At 32.1% G+C, this 18,699-nt stretch overlaps 2 protein-coding genes across 2 annotated transcripts; one reads left to right on the top strand and one right to left on the bottom strand.

The window, feature by feature from the left end:
* Positions 1-4,349: 4,349 nt before the first annotated feature.
* On the bottom strand, positions 4,350-4,775 carry LOC128127471 (uncharacterized). Its single transcript, XM_052765952.1, has one exon. It carries the CDS (start codon positions 4,773-4,775, stop codon positions 4,350-4,352), a length of 426 nt encoding a protein of 141 aa, XP_052621912.1.
* A 9,880-nt stretch (positions 4,776-14,655) lies between these two features.
* On the top strand, positions 14,656-18,038 carry LOC111887549 (probable protein phosphatase 2C 48). Its single transcript, XM_023883723.3, has 4 exons — positions 14,656-15,628; positions 16,565-16,932; positions 17,175-17,411; positions 17,540-18,038. Exons 1-4 carry the CDS (start codon positions 15,319-15,321, stop codon positions 17,750-17,752), a joined length of 1,128 nt encoding a protein of 375 aa, XP_023739491.1. The 5' UTR covers positions 14,656-15,318; the 3' UTR covers positions 17,753-18,038.
* The last annotated feature ends 661 nt before the right edge of the window (positions 18,039-18,699 follow it).

Genomic DNA, 18,699 nt, shown 5'->3' with positions numbered 1-18,699 from the left:
TTCTTGATTAGGAGTAGTTTTTGTACATGGGGATAACCAAAAAAAATTAGTAAAACCGTAGGCTTCATACGAAACCTACGGTGTACAAGTTCACAATGAACAGGTTGTGTAGTGTGGACTTGTATACCGTAAGTTTTGTATGAACCCTACGAATTTTATTTTATTTTTTTCTTGTAACACCGTAAATTTTCAAACAATTTTTCACATTTTAAAAACATATTTTCATTCATAATATAATAAAAATCTCATTGTATCATATATCAATCCATAAAACACAACCCAAGATCATAATGTATAGAAACTCCTCATGTGTGTGTACTGATCATGTCGGCGCCTTCCCGCGATCCTCAATGGTACCTGAAACACATAACACAACACTGTAAGTATAAATGCTTAGTGAGTTCCCCAAAATACCACATACAACACATATTAGCCACTCGAGGCTATAACTCTGTATGACCCTCTGGTCAAAGTGTCTCAGTGGGACCCTCCAGTCCCATAACTCTGTGGACCCTCTTGTCCTAACTCTATGGACCATTCGGTCCTAACTTTGTAACTCTGGATCACATATAGCACAAAATCATATAGATACCACATCATATAATAGCATACAACATACTCTATCACATAACTCTAATTACCACTTCAGGTAAAGTATAGTGAGAAGACTCACCTCGGATAACTCGGTAAACCTCGAACTATGAGATACTGCACTAGCCTCCGCCTAATCACATAAATAATTACTTTAATTAATACAACTTCTAAAGGCTAGGCTAACCCTTCTCTATAAGTTCTCTAAGAAGGGTAAAAGACCATTCTACCCCTCTAATGGCTTATATGTCCAAACACTGACTAAACCCTAAAAGTCAACAAAAGTCAACGGTCAAACTTTGACCAGACTCGTCGCGTGCACTCGTGTGACTCGGTGAGTACATGCGTGTCCTCTTCACCCCTGGTCCTCACTCGACTCATTGAGTCAACCCTACACTTAATGGGTTATCACAAGTCACGAATCGCGGGGCAACCCGACTCGACTCGTCGAGTCCCTTATGGGCTCGGCGAGTTCCTCTCATGAAAACACTCATCTGTCATCCTGAGGTCAGATATGCTTCTCTAGTCTATAGATTTGACTTCCCCATGACCAATAAACACGTAAAGGTCGAATCTTGGTACACATGCAAGGCACTCTAGGCTTATTTTGGTGAAATCCTTTCTAACATGGCAACCAATGTCCCTTTCCTCCATAGAACCACAAAAAGCAAGGTGGCTCAAGCTCTTTGGACCTCAAAAGGTCCAAATCTGGAGTTGAGCACTCAATGGGACACTATACTCAACTAAACAAGCCATAAAAGGGTATAGAAAACCCTAAATTCAACGCCCTTAGCAAAACAGAAGGATAGGATCGAATAGCTACCTCAAACTTGAAGATCCAAGCTGAAAACCCACTGAAATGCAATCCTCTTGACCTCCCTTTGCTGGAAACACTTTCTCCTTTGCAAAATCACACAAAAAATGATCAAAATAGCTCATTCTCTCTTACAACTCGCCAAGCTCTCTAGGGTTTCTCTCTCAAGACTGGTAGCCGCAAATGGAGGACATAAAGGTCTTTAAATAGGGCACAAACCCTGATAATTAGGGTTTCAATCCACAACGCGGACTCGTCGAGTCCACCCTTTCAGACTCGTCGAGTCCGCTCATTAATCCAGTCAGCAACCGCGGTCCTAATCGACGAGTCTACGACTCAACTCATCGACTCCCTCTCTTTTTCTCAAAAATAAAATGATAAAATATAATACCATGAAATCCGGATGTCACATTTCTTTTTAAAAAAATGGTTGTAACCTGTAAACAATTGTATATATGATACGATTCCGTGATTTTTTTTTGGAAAAAATAATTTTTTTTTACAGAAACCGTAAGTTTTTTGGAAATATACGATGTACAATCAATTATTGCACAATTTGTGTATTAAATGGTTGTACACTGTGGGTTTCCTTAAGCCTATGGTTTTTAATTTTTTTTTTCGTTTTAAAAAAAAAAGTAGTTGTAACTTGTAAACAATTATACATACGTTACGATTCCGTGATGTTTTTTTATCAAAATAATTGTCAAAAAACTACTCTCCATTTATTTAAAAAAATTATAAAACCATAGATTTTTTACCCAGAACCGTAGGTTATGATTTGGGAAACCGTACTTCGTCGAGAGGAAATCGTAGGTTATAAAATAACATACGGTTTTAGAATTCCAAATATTTTTTATTTATTGTTATACTTAACCCGAAACAGTAAGTCATTTGGCGAAACAGTAGCACACTCTAATTACCTACGATTTCGTGGCTATTTTTGGACAATTATTACTTTTTGGCTAAAAATAATTAAGTAACTAGTTAATTAGACTAGATTAGTAATTTTCTCTTTTTTATATACGTAAATACGGCATTTTCTTAAATAAAACATCATCTTATGATTGTATTTTCTTAAACAAATATCATCTAAACTAAATAAATATTCAAGCAAATAACTCATCTAAACCTTTAGATAGAAACTGTTTCATCAACATGTACCATACGCATTGCATATTTTACCAGTCCAGCGGTCCAAGAACCGGAAAACCGACATCGACGCCAATACACACCTATCGGTCCGGTCCATGGTCTAAAATTTTTTGGCTTTAAATTTTGGGACGTTACACTATTGTTTCATGAAAGCTCACAATAACATAGGTTCTTCGTTAGTTTAAGAAATTTGGATATGTTTTCAAAGACCTCTTAAGGATATAGATGAACTAAATAAACTTACATAGAATGATTAGCATTGGTTTCAAAGAACCATCAAATCTAATTGTAATTTCAAAAGCTCAAAACTACTAATTAGAGGATACACTAAGGTTTGAAGATATAGTAAGGATCTTCTTTTCAAACTATTTGTCACTAGATTTGTTTAAGAAATTGATTGTGTAATTATGGGATACAAATTACAAAAATCATTATAGTATTTTGAATCAAAAGTTTGACATAAGAATAGTCTAGATGTTCGTATAAATTTGTATTCATATCTTCCTACTCTAATAAAAAAAATATGTTTCATATCCTTCTGCCATGTGTTAAAGTATTCCTTATTAATTTCATATGTCACCTCTCACTTTTGTGGTTCTCTCTTTTGAATTGCATTTTCTCGCATTAAATAAGGGACAAATTACATGAATGGTCCCTATGGTTTGGTGTTTGTTACGCACCTAGTCCCTAACTTCATTTTTTAACCCTGCCAATCCTTAATAGTTTGGTTTAGTGCACGCCTGGTCCCTTATCTAACCTTCTGTTTGATTTTGGAGTTAAAATCCCCACGTGCCTTGCACGTTGAGGGTTATTTTCGTCATTTTACTTATTCATCCTTTAAAAACCCTAGATCAGTGCATCTCCCTTTTCTTCCTCTACATTTGTTCTCTCATTTCATCTCTCGTTTCTTTAATGGACAAAAAATCAACAATGATGAAATGTAATTGCGGGTAACCAAGTGTTATACTGACATCATGGACCGACGACAACCCTGGAAGAAAGTTTTATGGTTGCACAAAAAAGGTAAGGTCGTTTTGATTCTAACTCAAGCTTTTGTGTGACAACGACCGCAAATCTGTTGGATTTGAACTTGACAGGGACCTAAATGTAAGTTTATTGGATGGGTTGATGAGGAAGGATGTGGACGATGTACTAGGATAATTCCAGGGTTGTTGAAGGCTAAGAACAAAGTTGAAGCTGAGAATCGGCTGCTGAAGATAATCATTATTTTAAGTTGGGTGTTCATAGGAATCATTATTTACAAGTTGTAGTGCTTAAGAAGATCCAACTAGTATGCTATGTAGGATGTTTGTCTTTTTTGAACTTATTTTGACTTCTATGATCCATCTAGGTGGTTGTTGTATGTGAATTTGAAGTGTTTTGAAGTGTTTCTGGAATGTATTTTGATTAAGTGTTTGTGAATTTGATAATATTTTGGTTAAGTGTTTTTGGTGCTTATTTTGACTTCTATGATCCATGTATTTTCATCAAGTGTTTCTGGAACTTATTTGGAAAAGTAAACACTAACATTTGACAAAAACAACCAATAACATATGCTAACAATCGACATAAACAACCAATAGCACAAGTGGGATTTAATAAAGGGTAATTTAGTTTCCATACTTTCCATAACATAGTTTCATACATCAACAAAATGGTTAACCAAAAGAAACATAATTTACCCAAAAGTATTAACCATAAGGACACAATTTTACCAAAAAGACACAGTTTAACCAAAAGAACTGATTAACCAACAAAACAAACTTTCACTAATGGATCAAGTCCCTTTCCCTCAACCAGCTTTTCCTTTTCCCTTACCAGAACCACCAGAACCACTAGGAGCACTAGGAGTACTAACTTTTTGTCCCTTACAACTCCTTACATTATGACCAATGTTGTTGCACTTTGAACAAGTAATTGACTGAAGGATTCTTGATGCACTATTACCCTTCACCATGTCATCAATTTTATAAGCTGATTTTCTGCGTTTCTTCTTTGCTCTACCTATTTTGACACGATGTTTAGGAGGAACCAAAGTTGTTGGACACACAGAATTTTCCCACATGCTTCTCCCATTAATGGGCTCAATTTTGAATGAGTACATCTGTTTCCAAGTTTTTAGCCAATATACCTCATGCACCCAAGTTTCTAGTATTCCAACATCCTTACTATTCTTCCTCATCTCCCATATAGTAGCAACAGCATGTTTGCATGGCATCCCAATGAGTTCCCATTTCCTGCAGGAGCATGTTTGCTGAACCACATCCACCGCGCATTAGTCCATCCAAGGTCCACTTATCTGATACTTACCATTTCCACAAAATACAGATCTATAATCTTCTGCCTTTTTTTATATATTTTCCAAAGTCTGCATAGTTGTAGGTGTCAAAGGACTAGTACATTTCCCAATGGCCTTTTCTACATTCATAATCTTCTTCATTAGATATTCCCTAATGAACTCTAGGCAAGTAATGATTGGTTTATCACAACCCTCATTTAGTTTTCCATTGAATGTTTCACACAAGTTATTAAGAATCACATCAGAATGTGCTCTCCCTGTCCAATCACATCACTTAAAGTCAATTCTAAAAAACTACACAAACCAGGAAAACATAAAGAATGTTATTAGAGTGAAATGTTATACCAGTGAAATGGGACCTAGACCAGTGCTAAGGTGGTATCTTCTTAAGCCACTCATAACAATCCTTGTTTAATTTCTTTAGCTCTTCCATGCCTTTGTTAAACTGTTGTACATGTGTTGCAGTTGCACATGTCCATAAGAGGTCTTCGAAAGGTTTACTCCTCCATTGCTTCCTCATGTTATCCCGAATGTGACGAACACATTAACGATTTTCAGCACAAGGAAACAAGGTTGCAATTGCATTTAGAATACCCTAACAATCATACATATATTTTGTTAGTAAACAATTTAGAAATAAAGTAAAAAATCTATGATTTTAGTACCTTTTGTCTGTCTGTTATAAAAGTGAAATTAGAATTAGTATTCAAGCCAAGATCCTCCCCAAGACAACTCAAAAACCAAGTCCATGAATTGATGTTCTCTGTTTCAACCACCGCATATGCCAATGGATATGTGCCATTATTACCATCTAGTCCCTGCATTTTATGATAAATAACAATCATGAATAGATTTTTACTTATTTTTATGTATAACAATAAGTAAAAGAACAATAACTAAAACTTACCACGGCTGAAAGAATTTGTCCTGGAAATGGACCCTTCATGAAAGCATCATCAAAGCCAAGAAAATCCCTCTTTCCAGCTGCGAAGCCTTTCTTTAAAGCTCCTAAGCATATGTAAATGCGTCTGAATGTCCTCGTTTCACTGTGTGGATTTCCTTCACTTTAAACATCAACCCTAACAGTCGTATCTGGGTTACGAGTTTGCAACTCAACAATGTAATCTCTGAGTAAACTATACTGAGTAACGAAATCTCCTTGCACAAGGTTTAGAGCCTCAAATTTTGCCCTAAATGTTTTCATCCTAGAAAGATCTACCTTAAATCTCCGTTGTAGCTGTTCTTGCAAAGCCCTAATTGGAATAGTAGGGTTACTTTCAACCTGTTCAACAATGTTAGAAGAGAGGAATTTATATGTACATGCTTTTACTGTTCTAGTTTGAAGACATTTATGGACTTTGTTGTACGTTTTAACTGTCCAGTTGACATCTTTTTCCATTTACTAGCTAATAAGACCCAAGGACATATTTCTTCTTCATCGTTGACTTCTACATTAGGCCCAAGCTTTGGTATTGTTCCCTTACAAACCCATCTCACTCTATTCTTGTCATTTTTTTCAAGGGCTAGCTCCCTTCTAGTCTCTATGGCATGGAGTTTTACCTTATCCTTAAACTCCTTTGCTGAACCAAATTTTTGAAAAATATAGACGGGTTCACTAACAAGTGCTTCATCATTCTCATGTGCCCTTTGAATTGCTCTTATTGACTTCTTTCTTTGACCATTAATCCCCTCATCTGATGATGAATCAGATGCTAAAAAGTCAGTGTTAATCACCTCTAAAGCTTCATCCTGTGTGCCTTCATCAACCACAGTGTTAGACGACCCTCCAACCCATTCCACATCTTTGTCGATATTCATTTCAAAGTCTTGCATATCCACATTAATATCATCCAATATATTGTCAATGTCCACAAAAAAAATCACTATCATCACTTTCATCATTGTCACTCTCTAACTCACCAAACTTACCAAATTCATTAGCATCATTAACCAAGTCATTCTCCATATGATCAGTGAGAGTAGCATCATTACCCAAATCATTCTCCATATGATCAGTGAGAGTAGCATCATTACCCAAATCCTTCTCCATATGACCAGTGGGTGTAGGATCATTACCCGATTCTTTCTCCATGTGATCCATGTCATCCTCCAAGTCAACAGCAGGTGTGTTATGCCACTCCAGGAATAGTCTCTTTGAACAAGATGGAGGTTCAATAATCTCCGTTATACGAACTTTACTGTGGGTTGGGGACATTAAATAGGTGTGCAAAGTATTTTTGTCATGCTCTATATATACCTCAATTAACTTATGCTTAGCCACAAAACTCCCCAAATAACAAACATCTTCATCACTAGCTAAAGCGAATAACCCAAAATCTAAATCGTCTAAAGGCCTTTGAAAGTGATAGTAAAGTGGTTTACCTATTGAAGCATACCCTAGGTCTTCCATCATCTCATCAATGTCATGAACGGAAAAGGTATCAATGTCCAGTAAATCAACAAATGTTTGCTTCCCATGAATATACTTCCTTCCAGGAAAGCTTGTAAACTCACCTCCATGGTGCATTCTTATTGAAAACACTGTCGGATGTCCAGCTGTAGAGGAGAGAATCGTTTTTAGCTAACAAAATTAAACCTTTAACAATCAATATCATTCAAACGAAAGTCAATCAAACATACCATAACTTTGATCAACGTCGATTTCAGCCATTTCACCACGAATGCGCCAAGAAACCATTGCAATTCTTCGTTCTTGCAGTCGTCGCTACTAGGGTTTTCACATAAGGGTTTTGCACATAGTTGTGTGTTTTTTTGGGTATACGATTGTGTTGTACAATGTAGAGTATGATCGTTTAATTGAACGCATCGATTTCTTAAACTGGCGGTATGAAGAATAAGTAAAATGACAGAAATAACCCTCAACGTGCAGGGCACGTGGGGGTTTTAACTCCAAAATCAAACGGAAGGTTAGATGAGGGACCAGGCGTGCACTAAACCAAACTATTAAGGATTGGCAGGGTTAAAAAATGGAGTTAGGGACTAGGCGCGTAACAAACACCAAACCATAGGGACCATTCATGTAATTTTTCCTTAAATAAGTTTTCATAAAAAAATAGAATTACTTTATTTCCTTCTTGGGCGTTAGTATGCGATGACTATAGCCATTTTCTTATATATTGATACATATTAAAATTTAATTTAATTACTTAAATTAAAACATTACAATTAAAATCTAAATTTAAAATCAAACAAATATATTTATAGATTTTACAAAAGAAATATATTTTTTAAAACATTATAATTAACATGTAAATTTAAAATTAAACAAATTAAAAGGTGATATATTTACAGTTTTTACAAAACAATTAAAATATGAATTTGTATTACATTTTGAAACTAAATTTACCATGATAATATATCTTTTCTAAAGCCTTCACAATATCAACAATATATTTTTTGCTTTTTAGCATACATAATTATTTTTTTGTTTTCTGTTTTCATTTATTGCATGATATCACATGTTGGTCAAATTGATACTCGAGGATGCAAGTACAAATCCAAGATTCCAAGATGCCAAATATGTTTTTTATAACCTACAACATCGATGTATATTAACTATTTATATTGGAATAACCAATAGTATTTTTTTTGTTAGTGGTTTGCAATTGGATGTTAATCTTTAGGGAGATTATAGTTACACATTGTCACATTATATCTAAAAGAACCCAAACATTCTCCATATCGTCGTAATCCTTCAATTTGGTAGGATCGATGTTTGGCAAGGTATAATGATTCTTTCATTCTGTCTTATATTGTAACGATTCTTATTCATTTTATATATTTTTTTTATAGATCGCCGATACATTAATACCTACTTTGATGTATCGAACAACTTAATATATGCTTATTTGAACAACTTAATTATCTAATTTATATAACAATTTTGATTTATTTCATTAACATTCATTGTATTATATCGTTATTTTTTTATTTTATTCACAATTAAAAACTTTCTAATCTTGAAAATTAATTTTACATTTTTATTTTAATCAACGATTATAATTTTACATAACTAAATAAAATATCTTTTAGTTAATAGTTTATTTAAATTAATTAATTAATGATTATGTGTTTCTACTATGAAAATGTAATTAATTTGGTAACCATAATTGTCACGGTTTATAAACTAATATAGAAAATAAAACCCTCGTAAATCTTTATTAACTAACCACTTGTTTTTTTGGATTTACCTAATGTTAGATACAAGAAACTTAACTACACATAATCGTAAACAAAAAAATAAAATGTACTAAGCAACCCACAAGTTCACAAGTTTAAAGCCTACATAAATGTCTTTAAAAACCTTCAAAACTCAAGAGAAAAATGCTCCAAAACCTCTATGTTTGATTTAGGAAAAACCCACATAACATGCCACAAATAACAATCAAAACGTGAAATAACAAAAATGTTCCTTAAGTACTTACATGAACCGACTAGGTTTGAGTGTAAAATCCTACTCGGACCAAGTAGTCCTGCTCGACTCCGAATTTTGCAGCCACATGTCCTTTTCGATGAGATTATGTATTTCTTGTTGTCTCTTCTTGACTTAATGAGATTATGATGTCTTTCGTGCTGTCTCCTCTTGAATTATTTGGACTAACAATTTAACCCATCTTTAGTCCACTTCATTTGCCTTCAAGTGTTAACCTAAGTTTTCTTTTTCAATCTCTTCGTCGTAGTCTAATTTGCACAATCTCACCTGTAATCTTTCGTATTTTCTCTAGTCTTTTAAAATTTTGAAATTAAATACAAAAACTATAAAGTACCTAAAATAGTCGTAAAAATGAAAATACACATGATGATTTACACAAAAACAAACAAAAATATGCCAAAATAAAATATAAAGAAGTAAATAGCATGCAAGTATCATTACATCACAATACTATTGTTTTCTATGTGATTAATATACGTATGTTGTTGCATCCATAAAATCTATTTGAAAAGGATTTTCTTTGGAAAATACTATATATGATTGAAAACGTATCTAAGCATATCGTACTTGTTGTATATCACATAGAACTGATTGAAGTATATGTTTCCAGACACTCATAGGGATTTACTCCCATTTTTGTTTTCGTGACTATACATAATAGAGCATTTGAGTTTAATTAATTAAATCTCTCGAGATCTAAAAACAAAGAACTCCATATTTAACATTATTTCTCAAGTAATATATTAGACCGCAAAAATGCTTTTGGGATGAGGGTGGATTTTAAGTACATAAAATTAAGTTATTTATTGTTTTTGTGCATTGTTTCTATGAAAAAATATTGAATACTGTAGCAAAAATAAAATAATAATAATAATAATGTTTTGCCATAAATGATAAATCTAGTAGACACGACAGGGAGACTAACTTCTGAACCCAACATACAATTTGGTCCCTTATTGGGTTAACAATTCAACCAATGTAGCCCATAACATGTTATCATGCAGCGTCACTAAATTTCCACATTTTTTTATATTTATATAATATTTATGTAACTTTTCATGTAAAAACGTTGTGTATCTTTTTTTAACTTTACAAAAGAGTAGGAAATTGAAATACAATAAACGATAGAAAATATACAATTAAGCTCAAAGGAAATACTTAGTTGTTTAAATATTTTTTTTGTTAATTAATTAAACTTAAATATATACAATGTGCTCTCATTTACTTAAATACTTCTATAATACTATTTATGTAGACTTACATTGAATGATAAAAGAGAAAACATGAAACCCTAGAACAAAGACATCCAATATATCCGATATATGCAATTTTTTATAAATAATTGAACCCATAATACTCTAAAAAATCATATGTGAACAAATGGTCCATTTTTGGTTGTTTGTGCCTTTGTTGGTTCTTATGCATTAGAAGAAGAATGGAAGTGCTACACTGCTATGTAAAGGTCATGATTTATGGGTGTGTGGGCCTAAAAGGTCTCCTTTCATTTCATGTGTCGTACATATAACATAGGGACGGAATATGGATGGTGTTAAAACATGTTTTAAAACAACTTAGGTCATATCAAACTATAGTCCAAATAAATAAATAAATAGAATACAAGTAAGTGTACCCAATCCAATTGTGGTTTAGAATTTGCTCTCAAATCGGACCAAAGTGTATATAGTCCATACCCTGATAATGTTTTTTTTTTTTTTTTTTTTTTTTTTTTTTTTTTTTTTTAAGACAAACCTAAGATTGAAGTTTATGGGATTTAAACATATGTTAGCTATATTTTGGAGTGTTTTATATCATCAGACGATCACCACTAATCCATATTGATGGTGGTAGACTGATAATGATTTTTTTAACTTTGAAACTGAAAATCAAGTTGAATATACAATATGGTATGTCCTAATTGTGCTATGATAGTTTATCATCGAATATGTAATATGCGAACTATGATTGAAACACCCACTTTATATTGCGAGATAAACATTTTTTATTTATTTTATTATTTACATATGGATGAGTTTTGGACATCAGTATTTTCTAATTTTCTTGCAACTAAAAGTCTAAAATCTCTTACTATGAGATCTATCATTGTCCAACTTGGACTTCGTGCGATCTTTGTTGCTTATCTAAAAAAAGTATTTTATTGAAAACGGTTATGAGATCCCACTCAAACGAAGCCCTAGGGAAATTGTTTGAATTTCTTTAATAAAAAACAATAGCAAGCAAATTTGTATATTCTAAGTTGTAACCATTTCCTCTTAGGCTGAGCGAGTAGAGTTTGTAAAAGCTCGGTATTGGCCTAGGTGTTGTTTGTTTTTTCTTTTTTTAAATCACTTCAGACCACTTATTGCTGCGCCGCGCAACACTTGACACTTCGCAATTGTTTGTTTTTCAGAAGACTCCTGACTTAAAAACTGTTGCGCGTGTGCTGCGTGGTGTAACACTAAACCAACTGCTTCAAACCTCTTCACGCCTTAGTTTAACTTACTGCAACAGTCTGCAGATGTTAAAAAACAAACATACTTTTTATTACATGTTGTAGCCGTTTGTTCCACCTCTTCTGATACAGAGGATTGCAGAGATAGTCCGCAGACTTCACGTATTTTATCTTCGAAAAAATAAACAACACCTTAGTCAACTCGACAAACATCATCCCTTTGAGCTCGGCATGTCAAACCCAATAACACAACTTGGAAGCCACTTGTGGAGTCTCTTCTCCCTCTCTTTTCCCCACATTCCCTTGTCATAGTAGTGGTCTCAACATGTCTACCACCAGCTAGGATGGATGGTTGTTTGGCTGACGTAGAGCTCGTGAGCTCAACATCACTCCATTTTGCCATAACCATTGTTGTAAAATCCTCATTGACCATAAAATTAATATTTGAGGCTAAAACATTGTTTTAATTCGATTAATATATGAAAAAAAATGCAACTTTTTAGACGTTTCTTAAAAAACTCAACAAGTTTTTGTTTACTAAAACTTCATGTCAAAATCCAAAATTGTTGATGTTGAAAAACTATACAAATAATGTGATTTTGGACCATTTAATTAAAACAATGCTTCATCATATACATATATTAATTTGTCTTCATATATATTGCATGTTTTATGTCTAAAAAACGTTGTTTTGTTTATATGTTAATGTCATGTATATAATTTTTTTTTTTTGTTTTTAAATATGAGGTGTGATCGTAAAACCAGAAATTAGATTATGACATTTTAATAAATATTTCATATACATGGAGAAATGATAAATTAGTTGTGTTTTAGAAAAGACTCTTTATATGCTTGTGATAACAACTATTTATTAAATTAAACTAATAAAATAAAAAATAACAAGTCATTGAAAAACTTAACCATTAGACCATCTACATTCTACAACGGTTGTCAAGATGAGTTAGCAACAATCTTTTCAAAATCGGTTTGAACCGGAGGGTCGATCCGGTTGGACTAAAACCGGATAAAAAACGGTTCAGCTAGCACCAAATTTATATCTATTTCTAAATTGAAACGAAATGCCTAGGTTTTTTAAAAACCTAGCCGAATCCCTTAATTTGAATAAAATCACATAGAAATGAAATATTTTACATAACAAGTTTTGGTAGTCTTTTCGTATCTAATTAGATATTTCTTAAATTAAATAAAAACACATGATAAATGTTATGAAACTTTTTGATGCATTTGTATTCATTTAAAATTATATTTTGTTTCAATATTATAATTTATTTTCTTTTTGGTGTATGTGTATGTGTTGGTGTGTGTGTGTAAATAAAAAAAAATCATGAAAATTGTAGAAACTGATTTTACCCGATAGTCGAACCGGTTAAATCTAAAATGACCACCATACTTCTTATATTATTATACTTTTTAATCATTTATATATATACTTATTATATTAATTTATGATTATATAAATATATTTATGTATTAAAAATCTTTAGTTTATATATTATTGCTATCTGTTTAATTAAAATTTAAATTATAAATATATATATATATATATATATATATATATATATATATATATATATATATATATTTATTAAGTACAGAGAAATAGAATATATATTAAGATAGTTGTTGAAGGTTAGTGGTGACCGTCTTTGAAAATGCTGGTAATGGGTTGATGATGATAGTGACATAATTAAAAGATGAATATATACACATAACTTAATTAAAAGATGAGTTCAATTAAACCGATATTGATGACATAATTAAAAGATGAGTAGACTTTTAAACCGATGTGGATGACTTTAGATGACCATCTTTGAAAATGTTGGTATTACACTAATGTTGATATGATAAATGATATACGTAGAAAAACACAACGAATTATATATATATATATATATATATATATATATATATATATATATATATATATATATATATATATATATATATATATATATATAAACCCTTTATATTATTTTTATGTTAAAAAAAACCCTTATATTAATAGTTATCATTTGAAAAATACAAAAATACAGGTTTTTAAGAGAAATTGACGACTACAAATATGATGTTGCTTACATTTTTGTTTTTAATATGACATTGATGTTAATTATGCTAAATAATATTTGTTAAGGAAGGAAAAAATCAATCATATAATTTAATATGGAAAACACAATCGAGCAAGAGTAATCGAAATAAATATAGGTTTTAACATGTTTTTGCATACAATCAAGGAAATATAAGGAATATCTATGTTAAATCATATATTTTAGCTGATCATTTCTCTTATATATTTACAATTTGGTTTTATTTGAAATGTAAGTAATAATATAAGAGTTTTTCTTAATATAAAAATAATATAATGGTTTATATATATATATATATATATATATATATATATATATATATATATATATATATATATATATATATATATATATATATATATATATATATATATATATATTACATAAGGGTGGAAATAAACCCAAGTGGATGATATAATTAAAAGATGAGTAGAATTAAGTGGATATAGATGACCTAATTAGAAGATGAGTGAAATTAAACCGATGTTAATAGCTTATGAATAATCTAAAATCCAGCATATCTTCATCTTTATCATCATTTTAATTTGTTATTTTTGTTTTCTTTTTCTTCAAATGGAAATTGAAAATATATTTAACAATTATAAAATTAGAATACAACTTACAAAAATATTTGATCAAATCATGGCTTTTACCAAACTACCCTTAAAGTAAAGGAGTGGTCCACATACATGTAACGAAACATTCAGCCAAAAAAGGCTAAAAACGTGGATTACTATTCGAACAAAGTCATAAAATTTTAATATTCAACCATCCACCCACAAAACAAATCCAAATAAAAAGGAGAGGTAAAAGAAATCAGAAGGTCAAATTCATTTCAATTGGGGAAGAAAAATAAACCCTTATTGCTAACAATTTCTAGAGTTTTTCTCCTTTCTTTAAAAACCTCATCAGCCCATCATCTCCAAGATCTCAAATTTACAAAGATTGTCTGCCAAAAAACGCCAAAAACCCTGCCTTCTTCATCTGATCCATGAACATACTCTGTCAAAAAATCAAAATCTTATGGGTTTTACAGCTAAGGATGTTCTTGAAAAGGGACAAATAAATAAGAGGTATAGGGTATGTACTTGAAGAACACATCTCCATATTCTCTGAACTCCATTAAAGACAGTTGTTTTCTTGTCCTTTGAGTCACACTAGATTCGTTTTTAGGCAATTTTGACCCATACCCATTTTGCCCCCTTTTGCATTTCTTGACATTAATGGTGTCTAGTCCTTTTATCTCTTGTGGGTCTTTTATAAATTCAAGAATCTTGGTCGTTGGGTTAGAACATAAGCAAAAACTGGAGCTGAGATTGACTTTACGTTTGAGTCTTGATCATAATTCGATAAACATATTGTTTGCTGGTTGTTTTGGATGATAGAATTTTCGATAATGTATTTGGATTAATCTGATTGGTGAAAACATATAAGTAATATTTATGCTAAAGTTTCATGTGGGCTACTAGTTATAGCTACTTAGATATGATGAAACCTTTTTGGAGACCATGTGTTGGGGGTGCACAAAGTGGAAGAACAGATGGGTTGTTGTGGTATAAAGATTTGGGGTCTCATGTTAATGGAGAGTTTTCAATGGCTGTGGTTCAAGCTAACAGTTTGATGGAGGATCAAAGCCAGATCGAATCAGGACCGTTGGATTCGATGAATTTAGGGCTTTACGGGACGTTTATTGGGGTCTATGATGGACATGGTGGACCAGAAGCATCACGGTTTGTCAACGAAAATATGTTCTCCAATCTCAAGAGTAAGTTGTTGAATTCTTATATTGAATCCTTTTTTATACTTTGATTCAAGAATGATATGATATGAGCTAATGTGTGTCATTTTCTTTTTATCATTTTGTGTACCCCTGAATATTTTTCTTTTGTTTGTGTGTTTAATTGCCTGTGGTTATGATTTTATGACTATGGTTATGATTTTATGACTAGTTATTCTAAAAAGAAGGTTACGTGCAAGAAATAACAAAAAATTTACGTTGGTTTGTTTATACTAGCATCCATATTTTCATTATTTCATATTATAAAATTGTATTTTGAAAAATCTATCAGAATTATGGCAATGTCATCCAAATATAAACAATTTTTAAGTACAACTCTATGATAATAAAACAAAGAGAGAAAATACAATGCTATGATTGGACAAATCTTTCAAAGTACAATAACATAATAAGAAAAAAAATTCGAAATTAAAAAGCAATTCTCACTTGCTATAATTTGGTAGATATTTCTAAGTATAATCTCCTAATAAAAGAATCTTGAAAGTACAATGATATTGTAGGGTAGTTCTTTCAAAGTACAATGTCATAATAACTAATAATTTTTTTTTGGAAGTACAATATTGTAATAGGAAGAAACGAAAGTAGAGTCAAAATTGAATTTATTTGTTAGTGTGATTTCAATTAGTTATGTTATTTATCTATTTAGATTTTTTAATCTATTTTAGATATTTTCTTAGAGATATATATTATAGATAAAAGTTCCAATCATACAAACAAAACTACAATACACAAATAAATGAAAGTGCGTTGTCGTTTCTTGCTTTTAGCCCACAAAAGTTAAACTTCCTAGAAGTTACTCTAAGAAAAAAACCGATCATTTAGATAAATGTAAAATTAACTACGCATCACCTAGCTACAATCAATTAATTATTTATTTATCTGATTATCTAATTTGGATTTCAGGGTTTGTATCCGAAGATGAAGAAATGTCGGGGGATGCAATTAGAAAGGCATTCTTGTCAACCGAGCATCAATTTATATCTCTTGTTAGAGATCAATGGCGCACGTGCCCACAATTTGCGTGTGTGGGCACGTGCTGTTTGGTTGGAGTTATTGTTGATGGGGTCATTTACACTGCGAATGCGGGGGATTCGCGTGTGGTTTTAGGGAGAGTAGATAAGGATAGTGGTAGCGTCTCTGCTATTCAGTTATCTCAAGAACACAATGTCAACCATGAGTGTGTAAGAGATGAGCTTCGTTCCTTACACCCCGATGATCCAAAGATTGTGGTTATGAAACATAACGTTTGGCGTGTTAAAGGACTCATACAGGTATAAGACTTGTCTTAATTCATTCAGATATATCATATATGTATGTAGTTGTTTCATTTAGCATCTTTTTAGACTTAATGTAGAAAGACCACTTAATCGTTTAAGGAAACTAGGGTTTCTCAATTAGGTTTAACTTTATACAAATTTTGTCCCATTTATTTTTCTCTTTCTATTTTCCCAAATGAGCATCAAGAAGTTTTGAAACAAATACGATTTGATTATGTTGATGAATTTTCTCTCAGGTGTCGAGATCGATAGGCGATGCGTATCTGAAGAATCCGGAGTTCAATCGAGCCCCACTTTTGCCAAAGTTTAGGATTCCACAATCGTTTTCAAAGCAAATTCTTAGTCCTGAGCCAACAATCTCCATACAAAATGTTGATCCAAATGACGAATTTCTCATATTCGCATCCGATGGTCTATGGGAGCAGCTCAGCAATGAAGAAGTCGTCGATATTGTCCACACTTACCCACGTAACGTAAGTTCATAATCTATTTCCCAGAGAAAACGCCTACATACCTGAGGAACTGAATCGAATAAGAACATCATTTTCACTGTTAAGTTGTTCTATTGGATTAAGCATCTTTATTTTCTGTCTTCATGCAGGGGATCGCAAGGAGGTTAGTGAAGGCAGCGCTTCAGGCAGCAGCGAAGAAACGAGAAGTGAGATATTTGGATCTGAAGAAGATCGAAAGAGGGGTGAGGAGACATTTTCACGATGATATTACAGTTGTGGTCGTTTTTCTCGATTCCGCGAACCCTAATTCGAGTGTCTCGATGAAAGGGGGCGTAGGATTACCGGCGACTAAAAAATTCTGAGGTAGACATGGAATGTTGGGCTTGGACCTGACCCGGCCCAAAGGTGATTATTACATGAGAAGTGAGCCCATTTGATTTCAATTCCATTTATAAACAACTTTATAGAAAGTATTGGTATGCATTTGAGTTCGACCTATTTATGTAATAATATATTAATTTGATATGTTCTATTGTCACATTTCAAATACATAAAAGGAAAGGTTTAGTTGTAAAGAAAATGGAGCAAATGTCTTTGTACTCTCAATCTACTAATATGTTAATAATAAGAAATGGATCTTTGGTTCAATTATATTTCATATACTAGTGTCTAGTTATATATGATAACTAACAACAATAAAAATTGTTTGTGGGTTCGAATGTGACATAATCCATTTCAACTCGAAGATAGTTTACCAATTTAAATCTAAACTTATTTTGAGTGGTTATTATTAAACCTGTATAGGAACCTTATGTCAAAAAACTGTCAACAAAGTATGGTCCTAGGAAATTTATGGGAAAATTTTTTCCTAAGAAATTCCTCAAAGATATAATTCGTCGTAACTCCTTGCAAGATGGGTATATGGGAAAAGTGTGGCGACTTCCGAGAAAAGAAGCTCCTTGAAAATGCATAAGCTTCCTTGGAAGTCCATCACAATTAGTTTCCCATGAGGTATTTTCCTTGGAATTTCTTCGAAACACATGTTTCTCAGGAATATATGAGGAATGTGTTCCTATGAAAAAAGCTTTATTTTAGTTGTGATTTGACCCTTTGTCACTTTCCTAACAATCTGCAGCAAAAGAAAGGAAAATCCATGGACCGACCCTATCATCTTCACCTCATATTTGAAAGAAGAATAGCGATATTATTAATAGTAATAAAAAAATAACCAACTGTATAATATTATCGTCTAATGAGTTATAATATATTAGTTGTTAGAGTATATTAGTTATAGTTATCACGAATAATG

Source organism: Lactuca sativa, chromosome 1, assembly GCF_002870075.4.
Source record: "Lactuca sativa cultivar Salinas chromosome 1, Lsat_Salinas_v11, whole genome shotgun sequence".
Taxonomy (NCBI): domain Eukaryota; kingdom Viridiplantae; phylum Streptophyta; class Magnoliopsida; order Asterales; family Asteraceae; genus Lactuca; species Lactuca sativa.
This window is presented reverse-complemented; position numbering and strand designations above follow the sequence as displayed.

Bases quoted from the DNA above. Each gene is read 5' to 3' on its own strand.
- LOC128127471 (XM_052765952.1), bottom strand. From the start codon at position 4,775: ATGCCATGCAAACATGCTGTTGCTACTATATGGGAGATGAGGAAGAAT.
- LOC111887549 (XM_023883723.3), top strand. From the start codon at position 15,319: ATGTGGGCTACTAGTTATAGCTACTTAGATATGATGAAACCTTTTTGG. The intron at 15,629-16,564 runs GTAAGTTGTTGA...TTTGGATTTCAG, and splicing joins TATGTTCTCCAATCTCAAGA to GGTTTGTATCCGAAGATGAA. The intron at 16,933-17,174 runs GTATAAGACTTG...ATTTTCTCTCAG, and splicing joins GTGTTAAAGGACTCATACAG to GTGTCGAGATCGATAGGCGA.